Source organism: Schistocerca gregaria, chromosome 3 (assembly GCF_023897955.1).
Source record: "Schistocerca gregaria isolate iqSchGreg1 chromosome 3, iqSchGreg1.2, whole genome shotgun sequence".
Lineage (NCBI taxonomy): Eukaryota > Metazoa > Arthropoda > Insecta > Orthoptera > Acrididae > Schistocerca > Schistocerca gregaria.
In genome coordinates, this window is record NC_064922.1 from 257,852,094 (window position 1) to 257,872,341 (window position 20,248).

Genomic DNA, 20,248 nt, shown 5'->3' on the forward strand with positions numbered 1-20,248 from the left:
TGATCTGGAAAAAAATGTATGAGGACTTGATTTGCGTATTGAATGGAAGGCGTGATGGTTTTGAACACTTTTGAGAATTGTGTTTAAAAGAAAAAGTTTCACAAGTTGATGATCCTTCGCTTCCCCGGAATCGAAGTATACCAAATAAGTATGAAAACAGCGAAGCTAGTTCACCACACACTTTCAAAACCCCAGTGGAATACTTCCATATACACTCTAGATTAGATGTTAGCACAGTACAGAAGGACATATTTGCACTGCTCACTGAGGTAACTGGGTTACTGCTCCATGCTGCCAGCAATTCTCCTATGTCTGTGTATGAAAGTGTACAACATGTTTTACAATTCACTGTCAGCATGGATCCCCAGCGCCCATGAAACTTCACTGATGTCAGTGAAATGGTGCTGGGAATCGACTTTCTCTGATCTATTCACCTCATCCTGGACCTGAATCGTACAGAACATTTACACCACACAACCTGTCTTCTCATTCTGGGGATTTTTGCTTCGACTCCACCTCCCTGACATACACTACTTCATGTTCCACAGGGCTACATAGTCACAATGATGATGATGCACACTCTGTCACGAAAGAATGTGTTATGGTCATGGATGCTATCTGTAGCACTCATATACACATGCAAGTTGTAAGAGAGGCTCTCGACTACTCCTATGATTTGCCACCCCCACATATGACCAACATAACTTGTCTCCACCTCGGACAACTATCCCACCGACATTCTTGACCACACCACATCACACACGGGTTGAAACAGCATCTACTGCGTCAGCTCCCACAGTGTTGCCATGTGTACCACCTACCACAAATGAGCAAACATTCAGCAGTGTGCCATCCAAAACAGTACAATGAACTGTAGTCTCGTGACTCGCAGATATCCGTTTCACCACAAATCACGCCACCTGGCTCTGACTCGTCTACAGGCAGGAAAAGCAGCAGTCTAACTGCTACAGTTAGGTAAGTGCACCCTATTGACAGCTTCCAGGTCTCACCTGTCAAACTAGTTCCAGAAGAGAATAGTTCTGTTAGTCTGTGTGGATTAGAGATGCACAACAGTTAACCTGCCCCTAACACTCAAGACTTTACACATTCTCTCACAGGTGTGACAGTATGTAATGCCATAAATTTCAGAAAGGCCTATCTTCTAATACCTATGCATCCAGACGACATTTCTAAGATGGCTATAATACAGCTTTTTTGGCCTTCAAGTTTCTTTTCATGCCCTATGGATTGAAGTGTGGTGTGTGTGTGTCTGTGAAAGACGTCTACCACCCAAGCTTTCATTGATGCATTGGTTGTACAGAATCCTCTCAGTTCAATCCACTGTGCCACTGCTGCAGCATTATCTGCCATCATGCAATTGCATATGACCCACAGAATAATGGGCTCATAGAGAGATGTGGAGAACTGAGGTGACTTCTCAGGAACATCCTCAACATCAATGCATTGAGTCCATGTCCGAACAAACAGACCATATCTGACAGTTATCACTTCCACAGACTTATCATGGTGTATTAAATTTTCTAGGTATCATTGACTTTTGCTGACATCACCTGCTGCAGTGACTGTTCATGTTCTCCACTGAAGGATGTCAACCCACAACACTTTTTCTACCTTAATCTAATCATGTAACATGACACTGGATGTCTATGACTTACACAGAGCCAACAAGACCATCACCGAATACCTTCCCACATCAGTGTACTTCCACTTCATCTTGACCATGCCAAGCCGGTGGATGAACAAGACCATGAGCATCCACCATAGACTTACTCAACCATGACACCCCTAATTTACACATCAAACAATGATAGATTATCATCGCTGATCCCTGCATTCTCTGCGACATCTCCCAGAACAGAATATGACATCTCATTCCACCCATCCATGCACCACCTATCTTTGACCAGCTTCACAACCTGGCTCAACCAGATGTTCAACCAAAGGTATGGCTCATAGCTGAATGCTGCTTTCGGCCAGATGTCCAATGTGATTGCTGAACCTGCACCTGGTCGCAAGCTTTCTTGACTTGCCAGTGTAGCATGGTTGCCTGCCATGCACAGCCTCTCCTTTTCTGTTTCTATATATAACATGAACTCAATTCCACCACATTCACCTTGACCTCATTGGCTCCTTCCTGGCATCTAAAAGGCTACTAATATTTACTGTTGGCAACTGATCAAGTTTCACACTAAGTTGAATTTGTGTTTGTGAAAGACATCACAGTGGTAATCTACTAAAGCTTTCATTGATGCGTGGATATGTTGCTTCAGTTGTACAGAAACTGTTACCACAGACCAAGAGAGGCAATTTAAATACTCTCTGTTTGATCTGCTCTGCCAGCTCTGTGTCATGGGTTTACAGAGCATTGGCATCACACTTTGAAGACTGCACTCATATGCCATGGCATGCGCATGCACATGTAAGAGAGAGATAGAGATAGAGATAGAGATAGAGAGAGAGAGAGAGAGAGAGAGAGAGAGAGAGAGAGAGAGAGAGAGAGAGAGAGGCACTATTAGACTGTGACTATGTCATGTTCTGTGGTGACACGATCTGGCCAGCAGGGGACAGCCACCACATTTGTATCTGTTTCCAGTCATCAACTACAGTCCACATATCTTTGACATCCTGTGCAATGGGAGAATGACAGTGTCCTAGCATAGGCTCAAACTGTCATGGATTCTTTGTGACCCTGGTGCTAGATGCAGCACAAATCCAGATGCCCCACAAGACGACCACTCTTCTGTCTAAACCCTGCCACTCTATTACAATATGATGACCAAGAAGTCATCACACTACTATGTCCATGACTTCAAGCCTATAGATGTCAGCATTAAACTAAAAAACAAACTCTTAGGAGATGCACCCTGCAACACCGCCACCTTCCCCTCCTCCCCCAACACATGCACTAGATCAGCCACCAACCACCACACCCATGTCTACAGACTACTGGCACATGTTGACTGTGCAGCTATTGACCTATGTGTCAGTGATGGTGTGCTTACCATCACTGCACTGGTATTGGTTTTCCATCAACTGTTACCTCATACAACACTATTGGCTCTGCCTTAAACACTGCCCAATGCACCATCTCAGCCTTCACACCTACAGTGACCACTTAGGTCCAGCGTGTCCCACTTCAGCACCCCAGCAACCACCCACTCACTTGGTACTGTATCATCTACACCCCACCACTTCAGGCACCAGATGCTGAGAAACAGTCCAGCAAACAAGAACCTTGTCAAAAATAGAGGGAGGTGTGAAAGGAATTCATGTGAACAGAAGTGATGAATCGGGATACCTGTGAAAGACCAAACTTCAAACTCCATCATCTGTTTCACGTGTTTTACTGCCCACATTTTACACGGGAAGATATTCCAGAAGGGATCACATCACGACCATAACGATGGCTGCACCTTTGAGCTATGCAATAAGCCATGTCCCCCAAATACTATTTAGCGAAATGTGAAAGCAAAACTTAAACACTAGCTACAACAAAAAGAGAGAATTGAAAGTGTAGCTGAATTTAACTGCATGCAAACATTGTGTTTGATTAAGTTATCAGATAAAATAATTTTTCTGGATTTGTTTACATACAATAATGGCATTTTTATCACTTTTACAACTACTTCACTTGTATCTTAAAGAAAAAGCAGGAGATTTTTCCTAAACACATATAAAAGAAAGTAGTGTCTTTTTTAAGTAGGCTGTAATTTATTTTATACATAAATTTCATTAATCTTTTTGTGTGCCAGATGGACCTATAGCCACACTATTCTCATAAATTTAACACTTTCTTGTGTTTATTGATGTGAGAATACTGAATACTTCTTGTTTTTGCTTTTGCTATATATAAATCACGACCATGGACGTTTTCCTACCCACTATCCACAATGTCAAGTAATGGTTGCTATTCATCTTTGTAGCACTCATTTTTGCATTTCCATCAACAAGGCTGTTCTTCCTCCACTTCATTAAGCTGTAAAATTACTAGCAACCACTTTTTAAACATGTTCATCAACTGTGAAATATAAACAGTACATTTATTAGCACAAAAATTGAAACATTTCAATTGTGCTTTAAAATTCAGCCTTAAATGGCAGTTGAAGGACATTAACTGACGCTGGGAGAAGCGAAGTGACATTACAAAGTTAAAGTGACTAATTTCTGTGGCATGGCTAAAAGTGGTGTCACTCAGGTGGCACTAAAGGAAATGGGGTGTTTCCACACACAACTTTGGTGATGCCACTTGAGTGGCTGCCAAGTGGTGTCAGTTTGTTACATGTGGAAACTCTACTTAAAGTAGATCCTACCCTGCAAGGAAAACTAAGAAACATGGATAACCCGAAGTACACAAGCTCTTGCCAAAAACTGATATTTACTGCTTTTACAAAATGTTAAATGTGTCACATTTGAAAGATCGCTGAATTACTTGCACATTACTCATGACAAAATAACTTATTTACAGAATTACACTGAAAATAGCCTATTTGATGTTTGCTTTTCAGTTCACTTTCAGGAAATAAGCTTTATTTTTTTTTTCTGTTTCTGTGTTTGACTCACCTTTTTCCTGATGTATGCTGTTTTTTCCGGAAATTCAAAATACTGATATAGTCCATGCATTTTGTTTCCTCATTGTGCATGGTAACAGGGTCTTCGATCACCTCATCTTCACTTTCGTTTGTCGAATACACTGTTCGCCAAATACCTACTCAAATCCTGATTTATAGGCATCGTTATTTAACCACTCACAGAGGTTCTCGTCATCAACATCTTCACAACCAGAAATTTGTTTTGCAAATGAAAATATTCATTCTAACAAAAACAGTATTCAGGTTTCATGTTTTTACTTTTTCAAATATCGCTGAATTATACATGGATAATCCACATCTGAACAACAGAGCTGAATAACAAAGAACTCGCCTGTTGCATAATTTGTTAAGCCATGCATTGAGCGCCATTTCATACAGTGGCAGAGTTGGTTGTTAAGCCCAGATTGGTAGAAAATTTGTATAGTGAACAATTGTCAGACACTGAAGAGATTAAGGCTTCCGTCATGGAGGGCAGACATAGCTTTTCAGGAGGAACCATTGGAAAGGTGGGTGACTACAACAATGATGTGGATATATTAAGTGCACTGCAAATGCTAACTAGCAAATAGCCTTGCTGCACTGGTGACACCAGTTCCTGTCAGATTACTGAAGTTGAATGATATTAGGCTAGGCTAGCACTTTGACATGTGACCGTATGGGTCTGTCAAGTGCTATTGGCAAGCAGGATACACTCAGCCCTTGTGACGTCAATTGTGGAGCTCCTTGAGTGAGAAGTAGGGGCTCCAGTCATGAAAACTAACAATGCCCACGAGAGTGGTGTGCTGTCTCTCCATATCCACAGCCAGTTATGCCTATCAGCTGACAATGACATAGCAGTTGGTTGGGAGCATTGGGCCTTCTGAGGCCTGTTCAGATGGAGTCACATGCTAGCTGATGGATAGACAAAAATTGAGTCAGAAAGTTGTGGAAAGGAGAAAATGATCAGCTTATGACAACCAATCCATATGAAATGATGTAAGTATAGTTATTGTTGCTGTTGATATAAGTATAGTTATTGTAGTAAATCAAATCTCCTAAAAAATAATTACATAATTTATTTACTTATTTGGTCTTTAATAATTTTGTTCTTTGCTCATTTCTTCAGGGACTGAGTGGTATAAGGCTAATGTACAATGAATACTTTGGAGGAAACAAGTGAGAAAGATACTCATGTATGGTGTATTTTGGGTTTATTTAGAAGACTCTACAGGGGTGGCAGGTGATCTGTATGATAGTGTGTTGTAAAACAGGTCCTGGAGAATAATTGAAAATCTCTCAGCAATCTTATATTAATGCATCTCAAGTTTATTGCAATAGGCTGAAAACAAACTAACAGTACTCAAATGGCAAATGTTTTGGTACAGTCAAAGTCATAATGATATGAATGTTTATATTGGAACTTTAAACAAAGGGAAGTCCAGGTTGGAATATCAACAACTGACAACCATTTGTGGGAAATGTGGAAGTGCCAGCATAACCCAAATTCAGATTTTGTATCAAAATTGTTCTATGTATTGCTGCTAATGCTCTAGGAAACAATACAAGTGCCAGACCATTTTCATTTTAGTTCAAATGCTTGATGAAAGGTGGTAGAGTAGTCTCATTAGACTTTCCATGAAGACCTATTAAGTGCCATCTACAGACTGTTAGTGTAGAGGTCTGTACATCCTGTTCTCTGTACTTTATGCATGAACAATTACATGGTTCAGTTCAACAAACAGCCTCTAGGAAGGACTTGCGAGGTCATGGAAATGCTTACACTACATCAGCAGGGACAAATGAATCCGCAAAAAGTCCATTACAGTAAGTACATACCATCTTTATATCCTCAAAATATGTTTTTTGAACTGTATTACTTTATACTGCTGTTATAAATTAAACCTGCAAATGTCATAATAATGAGAAATGTATGACTTATTTTGAGTAGTATTTTTATACAGGGTGTACAAGAAGTTCGGGAACACTTATTGCACATGAACCAAACATTGTACAGATATACATATGTCATTTTGAATAGAAACCATGAAAGTTTTTTTCATCCATACCACCACAGCATAGATTAGTAATTTGCTGATAGTCAGCACTAGTCGGAAACGTGGCGAGTTCAGGTGTGGAGCAAGCTTTCTATGTGTTGTAGTTCAACAAAAACAAGTGTGTTCCAGCATTTCAATGGATGTTTCGAACCAAATATGGTAGGAAGTGACCAACAAGGAATGCCATTTACCAGTGGCACAACAAATTCGTTACGAAAGGTTGTTGTGCGCAGGCAAAGAGAAGTGGACGGCCCAGAGCGCGTAAGACATTCGAAAGGAGCTGACTATGGGCAAATTACCCAGCTACACTGTGGCAGTATACACGAGGGAAAAAAAATCAAATCTTTCAGGGTCTCTTCAGAATGACATATGTATAATCTGTAAAATGTTTAGTTCTTGTGCAATAAGTAATTGAAAGTGTTCTCAGACTTTACATACACCCCATATTTTTTACTGTATGTAACATACAAATAAGTACAAACATAAGGAGAATGAATAAAAAGTTGTTATTTCTAGACTTTTTGATGTGGGTGCTCTAGCAGATCTGCACACCAGTACATGCAAATTCAAGCTGACCCCACTCTAATTACAGTGAGCATTCCAACAAAATTCTGGTCAATAAAACCTTCAGTGAAATTGAGGAATGGAATGCTTACTGAATCTTCTAGAAATGCTATACAATTCAAAATGTGACCTGTCTGGAGGATTTTCCTCAGTTAAATCCATCACCTAATCCAACTGCCAAAAAAGAAAGATCTTTTATCTATGCTTCTTTATATGGATACGAAATACCATATTTTAACAAACATGTTTGTGACCCACTTTAATTATAAAGACAATTGTAATTAAATTTTAATACATTTAACTTTTTCTTTTTCTGTACTTAATTTGAAAGTTTTCCTTTCCAGTACTAGTTACATTTATATTTATGGTCAAATAAAACTTATTAGTGGGAAACAAACATTACATAATATTTGAGATTTTTCTTCATTTCCTGAAAAAATACCCACCTGGTATTTTGATGTTGCTAGTAATGTAATCAATCCGAATACTGCAACAAAATATTCTCAACATGATAAACTGGGGAAAAGTACCATTACCATGTTGTCCAGGGGAGCTGACAAACATCTCAGAGTGTGTTTTGGGTTATGTGAGCAGCATGCATGTGCAATGTTATGCTGGGAGTAGTGTCATCCTCATTCTGTCTTGACAAATCAGAAATATTTACTTGTGAGTATGGTGCTGAAAACCTGACTATTCCTTTAGTAAGTCAAAACAGTTAATTCCCATTACTGTGATGACGCTCGTTTGGCTCTCTCACATTCATGTAACACAACTTGTCATACATTTGTCAGTCTTCCTATTCTTATTTACAGCTAATTTTCGATTTTGCATTCATTCTATTTCCACTTCTTTCTTCTCTAACATCCACAGTTATGGCCCATTACGAAACTGAATGGCACAGTGCAACTACCCTCCAAACCTCTGAATTTGAAACACTATTTCACCCCGGGATGTTTAGCTGTAATGACCACAAAGCCAAGTGTTCACATATTTGTGTGTTTGCATGTGAGAGGGAGTGTACATAGACTAGAAAGAGTGTAAAAACTCTAAGGATAAAGCTACACTCCAATATTACTTGTGTCTATACACTGCACCTGCAAATGATGTGTTACATTTCCCCATTTTGGTACTTGTTTTCACCCAAGATGATTCATTATTATTATGTAAAAGTGGTGGGGGAAATTCTGGCACAGTGTAAATAATTTTGGAGTAAAGGAGATTACTCATTGACTACCACTAGTGCTGAGTCATTGACATACACACAAAAACAGGAATGAAAACCACCAGTCACTCACAGTGATATAAAGGGCACATGAGAGGGAGAGGAAGCAGTGGGAGATGAGGGGGGGGGGGGGGAGGGTGAGGGAGGAGGGGGGAGGGAGAGAGCGAGCGAGAGAGATTCACACAATGTGTATACTTATTTTGTTAGAAAGGTTCGGACTATCAGCAATCAGTTAAGAAGCTATTTCTTAATTAAGAGAGAAGTTTTGTATTATATCTTGGCTTGAAATAAACACTTTTTCACAGGGGGAAAGCATTGCTAATAAAAAATGTATACCTTTACTTGAAAATATTTTATTTACATTACAGTTCAAGTATAAAATAGTGAACTATTTGCTTATTTTCATCATTTGCCGAGAGTCGTATCACATATATTACTGTACAGCATTTAAGTGCACTATGGTCACTTTGGAAAACATTTTGTTCTTGTCTAATTGTTTTCTCTTACGGTGTTACATGTACACTGCAAGCAACTCAGTCAGTCACATAATACTATTTAAATAAATACTGAGTATTTACACTGAGATAAATATTAGCAGAAATAAGGCACTGTGAAATTACAGACATCTTGAAGTCCTTAACTTGTACTTACAAATACTTTGTCACACAATTTTGTAACACATTTAAAAAAAAACTACTGCAGATATTCAAAAGAAGTGTATACATCTGTGCAGGATACATTTAATTAGTACCTTTGTCAATTTGTCTAAGGTCTACAGTATACTGCTTCATCACTGCTAATATTTTATTGTATTTACATTATGGAGGAGGAGTAATTTACAAATGATGATGATGATGCACAGTGCAGTCTTTTTGTGCGAGTTCTGAAGCTTTGTTCAAAAACTGCAGTTGTTACCCTGCCCCTCAAACAGGTCTCCAAGAGCAAACAGCCCTTTGCCAGTCAGGAGCTTCTCCAAATGGTTTTGACCCATCAGGGGCCACGTAAGTGTTTACCTGATAGTCAAGTAGGACTTTGTAATCATACACATCAGTTCCAAGTTGCTGAAACAGTAAGGTTCATTATTTAGATTTCACAGCTACAAATGAGCCAAAATTTGTAATTACATTCACATGGCATCCAATCATATGCTATCACCAATAATAATAGTTCGAATGCCCATTTAAAACGCAGAAGATGCAGAGTATTGAGAGTGATGACTTAAAGTTCTCCAGATGATGAGAACATGATCACATTATTCACAAAATCAGAAAACAGTGAGAGATCATTTTTCCTTTCAGGTGAAAGTAATATAATGTGTAAACAATTGAGAAAGAAAAATTGCTTGAAATTCAGCTTGTAAGTGTAGATAAAGTGCTGGAACATGGAATTCAGTAGGAAGCAATAAGATGCTTTAAATATTTAAAATATATCCCAACAAATAAACTGGAATCAGTGGGTCAGGTGCCATGCAAGGAAGAAAATGTTAACAGAAGTCAGAGTAAACCAAGGGAGAAAAATGACATAAAATGAAATAGCCAACTGTAAATTAACAAATCATTTAAAACAGGAAGTTACATAGAATGAAAACAGGAAAAACCAACTTAAAGTATGTATTATTAATGAGTAGTGTGTTTAAAAATTTGCAGTTTGGGACAAATGTGAATATAGAAGGAAAGATGGATAATTACTTAATAAATGCTATTTTTATAGCATATGAACTATTTTATCAGATATAGTACATCATAGCTTTACTTCCACATTATAGTTTTATTTCCTGTATATATAAATACCAAAAATGTACCCCCCCCCCAGTTTTTTGTAACTCTTATTGCACATAATCTATTAAAGCTGAATTGGAAATAATGTGCACAGGAAACTGTTAGCAAAATAAAAAATGTGTGGATGCAAAGATGCATCAGTGTGCTTGACTCCGTGGTGCCATACCAGTTACGGCCAGTTTAATAGCCTGTACAATATACACACGGTTAATGCAGTTCGAGTCCAACCCTGGCACCTAGCATCTTAGAACAAAGAAATACTTATGGCAGCTAGCTGAAGTTCAAAAGTTTGATTTCTAGCTGATACTTTAACATGACATCTTTGGATGGAGGGTATTTAGAGCTGTGATTTGGTCAAATACCAGCAGATGTTTGTTTGAACTACTTCAGTAATGAAACTGCCAACCTGAGCAAGCAACTGCATAGTAGCAATTACAGAATTATTTTTGCAACATGTCACTCGTTTTTCCTTTCTTATTTTGATAAGAGTGGAGAGATCAGTCCTGGTCCATCACATAGTTTGACAAGGATCCTCACATCAGTAGAAAGGCTTGGTGATCCATGAGACCATGTGTGTTCTGCTTTGACAGAAAAAGCAAACTTGAGTGTAGGCTGGCTGTAGTGCAAGAGGAAACTGGGGTTTGTTTCCCCACACTGCTCCTCTGACCATGTTGTTCGATTCCAGTATGTTTACAGCGATGGCCACCTGCCAGTTTAGAGTGCCCACATTCTGCTCTCTAGGTAATGGAATACAAAAACTATCAACATATTTCGACTACATGAAAGTCTTTCTCCAAGGTGCGATTAGAATTATTTTTCTGTTGGTGCTGTCTGTATCATTGTCAAGAATGGGTGAAGTGACTATGGTGTAGCTTTTCTAACTATCAAATGGAGGGAAAAGAAAAAATGTTGTGATACATCTTAAATCAGAGGTGGGGAAAATACTGCTGCTTCTCAACAGAAACATTCTGCTGTTTAAAGCTTTAAAGAACCAAAAGAAGAAAGCAAGCTATCAGGTTCCTATTAACAAGCAGTAACTGTAAAGGTCAATAAAGAGGAAACTTCAAACAAGACATTTGCTTAAGACAAGAGAGCTTGGCATGGAAGGGATTCCATGGTCACTGGTGAATAATTGTGATGAGGCTCACACCAAAGTAAGTTTTCTTGTTCTGTTATTTCCTACAACTTTTGTATTATATGGCATGGCTTGCTATATAATACAAGCATTTAAATTTGTGCACATCTATTCTCATTTCACTATTTTCAGAAAAAGGAGATTTCTAAAAGCTCAATAACTTACAAATGCATTTTATGGGAAGAGAAATACCATTATATATACAGGCAAAATTTACATCTTAAGTATATTACGAATCACACGAGTACTCTGGCTTGGATTTTGAATCAGGTATGGGTCTAACTTCTATCAAGCTGTGTTCTCTTTTTGCAGTTATTTTCTGTATTAAAATAATGGCATGTGTAGAGATATTGGCATGGTCGAATGTTTGCTATCATTTACTGGATAATCTGATTTCATTGGTTTGAAACTAGAATGAAACATGTGTCACATATCAGTTGACATTCTTATTACAGATCAAATATTATGAAACTGTGTTCTAGACCCAGACTTCACTAAGATCTCATTTCAATAGGTATTACTTTTAGTACTTTTAGCAGATGAGCCATCCAAACAATTTCACAGTTACTGCTTGACACTAACTCTTCTCCACTACTTCAAAACTGCACTATAACCATTTCATGATACTGTGGGGCCAGTACCCGTTATAGAATGAATTTTAATGGAAATTATGATTCACCAACAGGATTAGGATAATTAATGAGACAGAACTGTTTTAGTCTCTGTGGAGTGTATGCTGGGCTAATGGAACATGGCTGGTCAAAGATTACTCTGAACAAACAGTGAAAGATTGCCACCTCAGTTGTTTGTTACTAATGCCTCCAGAATTAAACACAATTTAAAATTGTTTTCGTAACACTATTCAGGACAACTGCCATTTCAGTTCACTTATTTCTTTCTCCAATTTCTGGTACATTTATCTGTTGCAATTGATACAGTTTCCCTACCCTTTGGAGATATTTAGAAAATATTTGGAATGAACTTTTCTTTGCTTCACCCAGTTTGTCTTCCAGTTCATTCAACCTTGTTGCTTTCTCCAAATTAATCCATAAAGCTTACAGTTTTTATGTGCTGTTTGAGGCTTTTTCTGATGTAGTAACTGCCTGAATGGTTCACTTTTTTTTTTTTTTTTTTTTTTTTTTTTTTTTTTTTTTTGATTATGTTGCTGATGTGTAAACTGCACAATATTTGCATGCGACAGCTGTCCATTATCATTAGGTGCAATGTTTGCTGCTGTGACTCATCAAGTTGTGCACTGGTTTGCCAGAAAAGGCCAGGATATAATCGAGGCATTTGCTGGAGCAACAGACCACTGACTACACATGCATAGTACAGGACACCTGAGACACCTGCTGAGGACCCCAACATATATGTGTGAGTAAGGTGTTTGTGACCTGCTTTACAGTCCTGGCTTTGATACAACTCACTACTTTCATTTTCTGGGGCCAAAGCCACCTTAGTGTCACAATGCTTGTTCCTGCATGTTGCCGAGTTGATATCCCATGTCTCTGTTAAGTCATTAGCAATACGTATTTCAACTGCTTCTTGAAATAGCCAGAAAAAATATATTTTTGCTGCTGAATACTGTCTTGATAGGAGTCATGGCATGAACAACGAAAATCCAGGGTAGGTAAGAAAGGCACAAACACCTTGCCATGATGTCTGTTGGGGTCCACAGCTAGTATCCAGGTATTTCTGCATTGCACATGTAGATGATAGGCAGCTACCTTGGGGAAATACTGTGCCATTTACACACCATTCAACACTATGCCTGTAAATCATTGAAGCACATTAGGATATTACTTTAACATATGTGCTGAGTTTTCTACCAACTTTGAAATAAACTGTAACAGTCTAGATCACAAAGCATGTTTATTAAAAGGTGACCCATTTTGATTATCACTTGATCATCTTCAGATTCCATTGTTTCTGGGTCTACATGTTCATTCTAGCCTCTCATTTTTGTACAATTATATGCTAATCTTTCCAGTTTTCCTTTTCTATTTTTGCATACGAACATTTCAACCAACTCTCTTGTCTACATATACTGCACTGATCATCTAAATTACAATAGTTGTTGCCTAAATCTAGATAAGCAGATGTGCAGTTGTTGCCTTAATCATCTTATTTAGTTTGTCTGGATTTATTTATTTGCTAAAATGCAGTATCTAGCATGTTATGTAGGTTCCCATAAAGTAACATTTTGTACCTCAAGTAATATATGTAATTTGTGATACTGCTATCTTAACTGTTACTACATAAGAACAGCTTTTTTTTTTACCTGTGTTAGTGGACTTGTGTTGGTTGTAAATACTCCAGCAAATCCTCTGTTCCTGGCTAGTCTCATAACTTCCTCTTCCATAAATTGTATGACTTCAACATTTTGTTGATAGCTCAAGGAATGATGTGTGGCCATCATGAAACTGTGCAGTACTTGACCCTTACCTTGTGGTAGTTGTTGATCTCTAGGTAGAGAAAAAGTTATTTTATTTGCAAAGAGATATGTATGATTGAACTAAATGTAAACTAAATGTGTTGGTCACTTGGCCACATAAGATTTTATTGTTTTGTATTTTGGAAATTACTTTAATGAATTTATGACAAATATTGTTCATAATTTTCATTCTTACCTCAGTGGCCCTTCCAAATACTCCAGAAAATCAAATACAATAATGAGGTCACTATGTATTTCAACAGGTGGTTCGTCATGTGCATCAAAGTTAAATGCTACTCCAACTGGTTCACCATTTTCATTTTCAACAATGAAACTGCAACATAATTTTGGTACTGTCATGATTTAAACTTTAAATTTGCTTTGAAAATGAAATATGTTTCAAATTTAAAGTGAGTAAACATATTTTAGTATTAAAAGGAAAGTTCAGTTGATAAAACTATAGTATTACAAGGAGATAGTCAACCATTCTAACACTTACCTTCAGGAATTAAAATTCTGGGTACTGCTGACAGACAAATGAAAGTTAGAAAAAGCTATCCTACCCCCCAGAAGAACTTATTTTCTTACTCAGGAGGGAAAGAGGTATAGCTTGGAGAAGCTTAGAAAGGAGGAGGAGGAGGAGGAGGAGGAGGAGGAGGAGGAGGAGGAGGAGGAGGGGACAAAGATTCTTTGTCCCCATGTTGTTTATTTCTGTAATGCTTAATTACTAGGATAATAGTATTAAATTCCCTCCAAGTCTTGGGTCAGAGTGACCTACCTATTCTCTCTAATCTTCTCCAGTCTGTTCCTCTTTCTTTTCTGAACAAATGACAGTTTTCTATTTTCATATGTGACTATCAGCAGTATTTACAATTTCGTATCCTGAAGCTAAGTACTTGCTAGTTACTTAGTACATGTTGTAGGTACCATATATTCTTTTCTGCAATACCATGAGCATAGATGTTAAAAACTGGCATTTTGCTCTTCTTATCATACTTTTCATTACTTATAAAGACGTTTGAAATTTATTAACTGTATCTTACATGTTCACAAGGCCAATGTCTTAAAAATGTATTTAATGGCTTATAATGAACATTCCAAACAAAATGAAACTTGCCAGATACAGGGTATAGTGATGCTGTTCACTGGTTAGGGACAGAATGGTGACATGAGGAAAAACCCTGAAAGTGGGTGATGTGAAGTAGCATGTGAAAAGCATAAGTGCCAGAAAATGAAATGGGAGTGACGGAGGTACGGAACTAACTGTATGGTTACAACCAAGGAAGAAAAAAATTAGAAATGGGAGGAACAAGGAGAAGTTATTAGTTATATCATATGAATAAAGAGCAGTATAGTTAAACTTGTATGCCTCAATACAGTAAAGTATATTAAAATGGTTTATGATGCATGTGAATATTAGAAATGCATTCAGATATCATGCTTTTAAGTTCTTTCAGTGCCAGCTAATTAGTAATTTGTGTTGTTGATGAAACTAGAGAATATTATTTGCTGCTGGAACAAATTATCCATCATATACCCATAGAAACACTGACATTGTGAGATGATATGTATGTGCATTTCACATTTATTACAGGTATAATTTAAACTATTTTTCAGAAAACAAAATTTTTATACAATGTAACCCATGCAGATAAATTATTACTTAATCATTATTTAGAAAATTATTGGGAAATGTAAAGTCGAAGTTACAGCAAATTTTAAAGCAAAAGGAAAACTTTTTCATCATAGAATCTGATAGATATAAATTTTAAATATGGCAAGTGAGAAGAATAACCTATGTAGATACACACAATGCCTTGCACAAAGACTGCACGAGACAAGAATGACAAAATTTGACAGATTTTGTGTTCCACGGGCTTTAACTATGAAAAGTGTTCCTGGCTCTGTTCCACAGACAGCACCATGGATGTTCAACCAATAGATGAGGAATATGATTTGTGGAATCTTTCATTACTCATTGTGATCTCATTATATTCCCACCCCCACAAAAAAATTGTTCTAAATTGAACTATTGTGTTGTTTAGATGGATAATACAACATCCATTTCATGCCATACATTGGTTCATTAACTGTTTGAGATTTAATTGTAAGAAAAATGGAAAGAAAGAGATTAACAAAGGCTGAGGGTATCACCTCTCTTATAACGGCGAGTGCCATAGGCGTAGCTGCTACTATCAGAGGATTGTCAATCAGTGTATGTAATTATTGAGTGGGGTTGCTTTTAATTGGTGCATGTGTGGTAGAAAAGTGGGAGAAAAAGTATGTGAAGTTGCTCAGGAGGCAATCTGTCGACAACGTAAATAGATGTGAATCCCAGTTTGTTGACATTTGTCTTTTACACCCAAAATTTTACAGATTCTCTCAAAATTTTGGCTCTCAAACCAACCCAATTCTCCGCATGGTAAAGGCAGCACTGCTCTTTTTCATATTAATTATTTTAAGTCCCTGTTTACTGGAGAAACAGGGACAATAACCATGTAAACAATCATCCTTATATTTTGTTTGCCACATTATGTTCTCTCTGTTTCTTCCCTATTAACTCCTCTGTTAAGTTGAGCTGAAATTCAATGCCATGCTGGCGCACTAGCTCTGCTGGAGAAGTATTTGAGGAGAAATTGTTCATAAGCTTACCAAAGAAACAATTACTAGATTCACACAAATCATTTTGTACGCAACAGAAAATCTATACAACTTGACAGGGTACCAGTCCATTTCTCCTGACTGTGATTTCAGTTCTTTAAACACTTTGCCATATTTCTCAATAATAAGAATGATTTCTATGACATTTATCATAATGAATTATGCAGCCTGAACAGAGTTTATGGTGTTGGCGAAAATGGTAGTTGTAGCTGGATGTGTTGGGAGTAGTAGCTCACGCACCAACAGCAGCAGCTCCTGTGTGGTGCCATCAACAACCCGATGTCCTTTTATTACAAATTATATTTCACAATAACAATTTTTGAAAATTCACAGTGTAATATGTATACGTGTTTTGTTCTTAGTTATTTTATGACTTCGGATTTCTCATAAAGTAACAATATGTGAAAAAATCCAATAAAATACCCAAACTTTTGTATAAGTTTTCTACTATGTTAATGGATTCATTTCATGAGGAACAAAAGATTAGAATTTAGACACTATTGATAATGAGATTAATAGAAACTGAATCAGCTTTGACTGAAACATGGTGAGAAAGGAAATTGTCTGATTATCAAATAAACCATTTTGGCTTTCACTTTAAGTGATTTAAAGGACACCAAGTCCAACATAAATCTCAACTGGAAGATGGGGGCTTTTAATGTTGCTTCTCCTGAATGGTAGTCCAGTGTGTTAGCTACTAAGTAACTGTTTTGATCATAATGGATAGTTTAGTATGCACTGTATAAAATAAAATGTTCTAATCTGTCATCCCAAAGGAGAAAAAATGAATTTGTGAAAGTATAATGTACTTGGATAGATAAAAGTCTACTCACTATGTGGCAGCAGGGGAACATATATAAAAGGTATTATGTAAGCAAGCCTTCAGAGCCAGTGGCAGCTTCTGGTAGAAGGGTTGAAGGGGAAGGAGGAGGGGTGAAGGAAAAGGATTTGAGAGATTTAGGAAAAGGGGTCCAGTTTGGAAACCTCGCCTGGAGTCCCTAGTGAGTGGAGACATACTGGACATGATAAGAAGGAACCTCTCCTTGCACACTTAATACCTTTTATACATGTACTCCTGCCAGTACTCTGAGTAGATTTTTTTATCTCTCAAATTACATTATACTTTCTAGAGGTGAAAGAAATAACTTATTGAATCTAATGAAACACATACCTGTAGTTCTTTTCTACAAGTGGTTGCCACAAAGCGTCAACTAGATTCTCATAATCACTTCTAGGAATGCGTGGTACTAGCCACTGCTCCAAGTCAGCTTTTTCATAAAAACTGTCAGTGACCATCCTAAAATAGAAAGCAGGCATGAAGAATCTTTCACACCATAAATAATACAATACAGAAAAAAATGGTAAAATACAAATTATTTAAAACCCATGGATAACAAAACCTTACCAAATTACAAATGAGAAAGTATAAATTGCTCATTAAGTTGGAAACATTAGGTATGGCATAATTTATGAAAACAGAAAAATGTCAGACAAAAGGGGAAAAACGGAAATTACGAGCAATCAGCACACACAGGTAGGAGCAGGAACTTAAATTTTGAATGAGAATAATTTTTTCATTGTCTTAATGGTAAGAAGAACAGTACGATTATGAGAAAAAGTGTTGAGAAAGATCTGAGCAGTTTCAAAATTGATTCTTGTGTGTGCAAATATCACATTTTGCTTCAGGGTGCATTATGGAGTTTGTAACACTGGCCATGGAAAAATATGTTAATAATATGGCTAATATAGTAGCCGAGGTACTTTTTAGAAGCTTATTGCCTACCATAAAATCCAAACACTATAGTAGGGGAAAAAGTTTCTTACAGAAATGTTATTTTATAACCCATTCATTCATTGTTTTCCTCTTCCTCTCTTGGACATGCATTAAGTTATAAACCTAACACTCATGCTTCACTCACTTTTGTTTCCTGTCATTTTATAAAAAATTAAAAGATATAATGAACTGGTTTCACAAGTTTGGGGTTCAAGTTTTACATAGAAAAATTATCCAGACCTGTCAATACTATGATGATTATGCATCACTCAATTTTAATATTCCTTTAATCTCTTACAAGTGCTCCACTAACCTGGCAACATCGGCTTTGTATGGATTTGCAAGCATTCTTGATCTATATCTTGACAGTGCAGTCGACTTAGTAGCCAAAGTAGTTGAGTTAGTGCTTTCATCCTCTGGATACATACGGTCTAGCACTTCTGCAAAGCTCTTGGCAGAAATGAAGTCAGATATACCTTCAGAAATAAAGGATTTTTAATATCACTTATTATATAGTGGGGGGGGAGAGAGAGAGAGATCTAAATAAACACACACAAAAAGAAGTTTTAACAGATTTATTTCTTATTATGCTATAATAGCATAATATTATGACTCACTCCACTGCCTCACTGTGCAAATGTAACTTCACTGACAAGGATGAATTTTTTTATTTTTAAGTTTTATCGTCAAAACAGTTCAACATGAATGACATACGGTATAGTTCTATGAGCTCTCCATAGCAATGTTTAACCGTATTACTGAAGAAATGTTTTGGAACTTTATTAATAGTATCACTTGTTTATAGGAAATACACCTGAATTTTCACTTACCAATAATGTATCCTCGATCTCTCAGCCTGGTTACAAGGTACACAGAATTCAAAGAGTTTCCACCCACTTCATAAAAATTTGATTCAAGACTAAGCTTTGCATTTACAGGATTGCCAAGAACAGCTGCAACAGTTTCAAAAAGCACTACTGCTGCATTCATTTGTTTCTCTGGTACTCCTGAGTAATCAATTTCAGATTTAACAGTTTGGGAACCTAGGAAATGAAAAAGAAAATTGTTTCAAAAGTTATCTTGCTGTTGAATGTACTGACACAAATGACTAAAGTCAGTTTGCTGTTTTGCTAAGCAAGTGGGACTTTGCTTCAGAAGCATTATAGTGATAAAATGTGAATGTTATAATTAACAAAATTTGATCCAAATTAGTTTTATCATGTTTACATCTAATATCTGTATCAGCTTTCATTTTAGAAGCCAGATATCTGTTTACATTGCATGTAATTCAGAATATGGTATTTCTTGCGTAAATAAAAGTGTCCTGAAGTGTCAGGCGAATTTATCAACTTTTTGCTACATATCTTGAATTGCCAGGAAAATGAGATTGCTTTTACATTCTTATCTACATTTCTGTGGTCAGATTAAAGCCTCTATCACTTTCTGAAATTTAATTTTAAGTCTTCTTTTTTAAAGTGCGCAGCAGTTGAGTGTCATTCACACTGAGACAGAGGTTGCCTGCATTTTTCTTAGCTTGAGATCAAAATTATAATATTGTTCAACAAATGTATATCTTACTTGTTATAAACACACAAAAATGTAGACAATCAATTATTGATGAAATTATTTAATGGTATAGATAAAAAATCTACTTTCCATGCAGCAGCTGAACACACACATGAACCACTGTTGTGATTGGCACGTTTTCGGAGCCAGTGGCTGCTCCTCCAAGGCAGAAGAGTTTAAGGAGAAGGAAGAGGGCTGAAGGAAAAGGACTAGATTTTGGGAAAATCCACCAGACTCCAGGTCAGGGGAGACATACCGTACAGGATGAGGAGGAAAGACTGATTGTTGGGGTTTTCAAATCTCACCTGATGCAGTCCCCAACAATTAGTATTTCCCTCTCATTCTGTATGCTAAGTCTCCCCTGACCTGCTGTTCTGGGTGACTTTCCAAAAATCTACCCTTTTCCTAGACCTCTCCAGTCAATTTCCTTCACCATTCCTCCTTCCCCTTCAACCCTTCTGCCTGACAAAG

At 37.1% G+C, this 20,248-nt stretch overlaps 1 protein-coding gene across 3 annotated transcripts in view; it reads right to left on the reverse strand.

Annotated features, from left to right (window-relative positions):
• Positions 1 to 8,766: 8,766 nt before the first annotated feature.
• LOC126356204 (zwittermicin A synthase ZmaJ) overlaps positions 8,767 to 20,248 on the reverse strand; it is a 133,537-nt gene continuing 122,055 nt past the window's right edge. For all 3 annotated transcript variants that reach the window (XM_050007011.1, XM_050007009.1, XM_050007010.1), the window contains exons 11-16: positions 19,042 to 19,254; positions 18,525 to 18,687; positions 17,609 to 17,734; positions 13,973 to 14,110; positions 13,624 to 13,807; positions 8,767 to 9,490 (exon numbers count right to left, since the gene is read on the reverse strand). In XM_050007011.1, the coding sequence (XP_049862968.1) occupies positions 9,353 to 9,490; positions 13,624 to 13,807; positions 13,973 to 14,110; positions 17,609 to 17,734; positions 18,525 to 18,687; positions 19,042 to 19,254 (962 nt within the window). In that variant the 3' untranslated portion in view covers positions 8,767 to 9,352. The remainder of the gene's footprint in view (positions 9,491 to 13,623; positions 13,808 to 13,972; positions 14,111 to 17,608; positions 17,735 to 18,524; positions 18,688 to 19,041; positions 19,255 to 20,248) is intronic.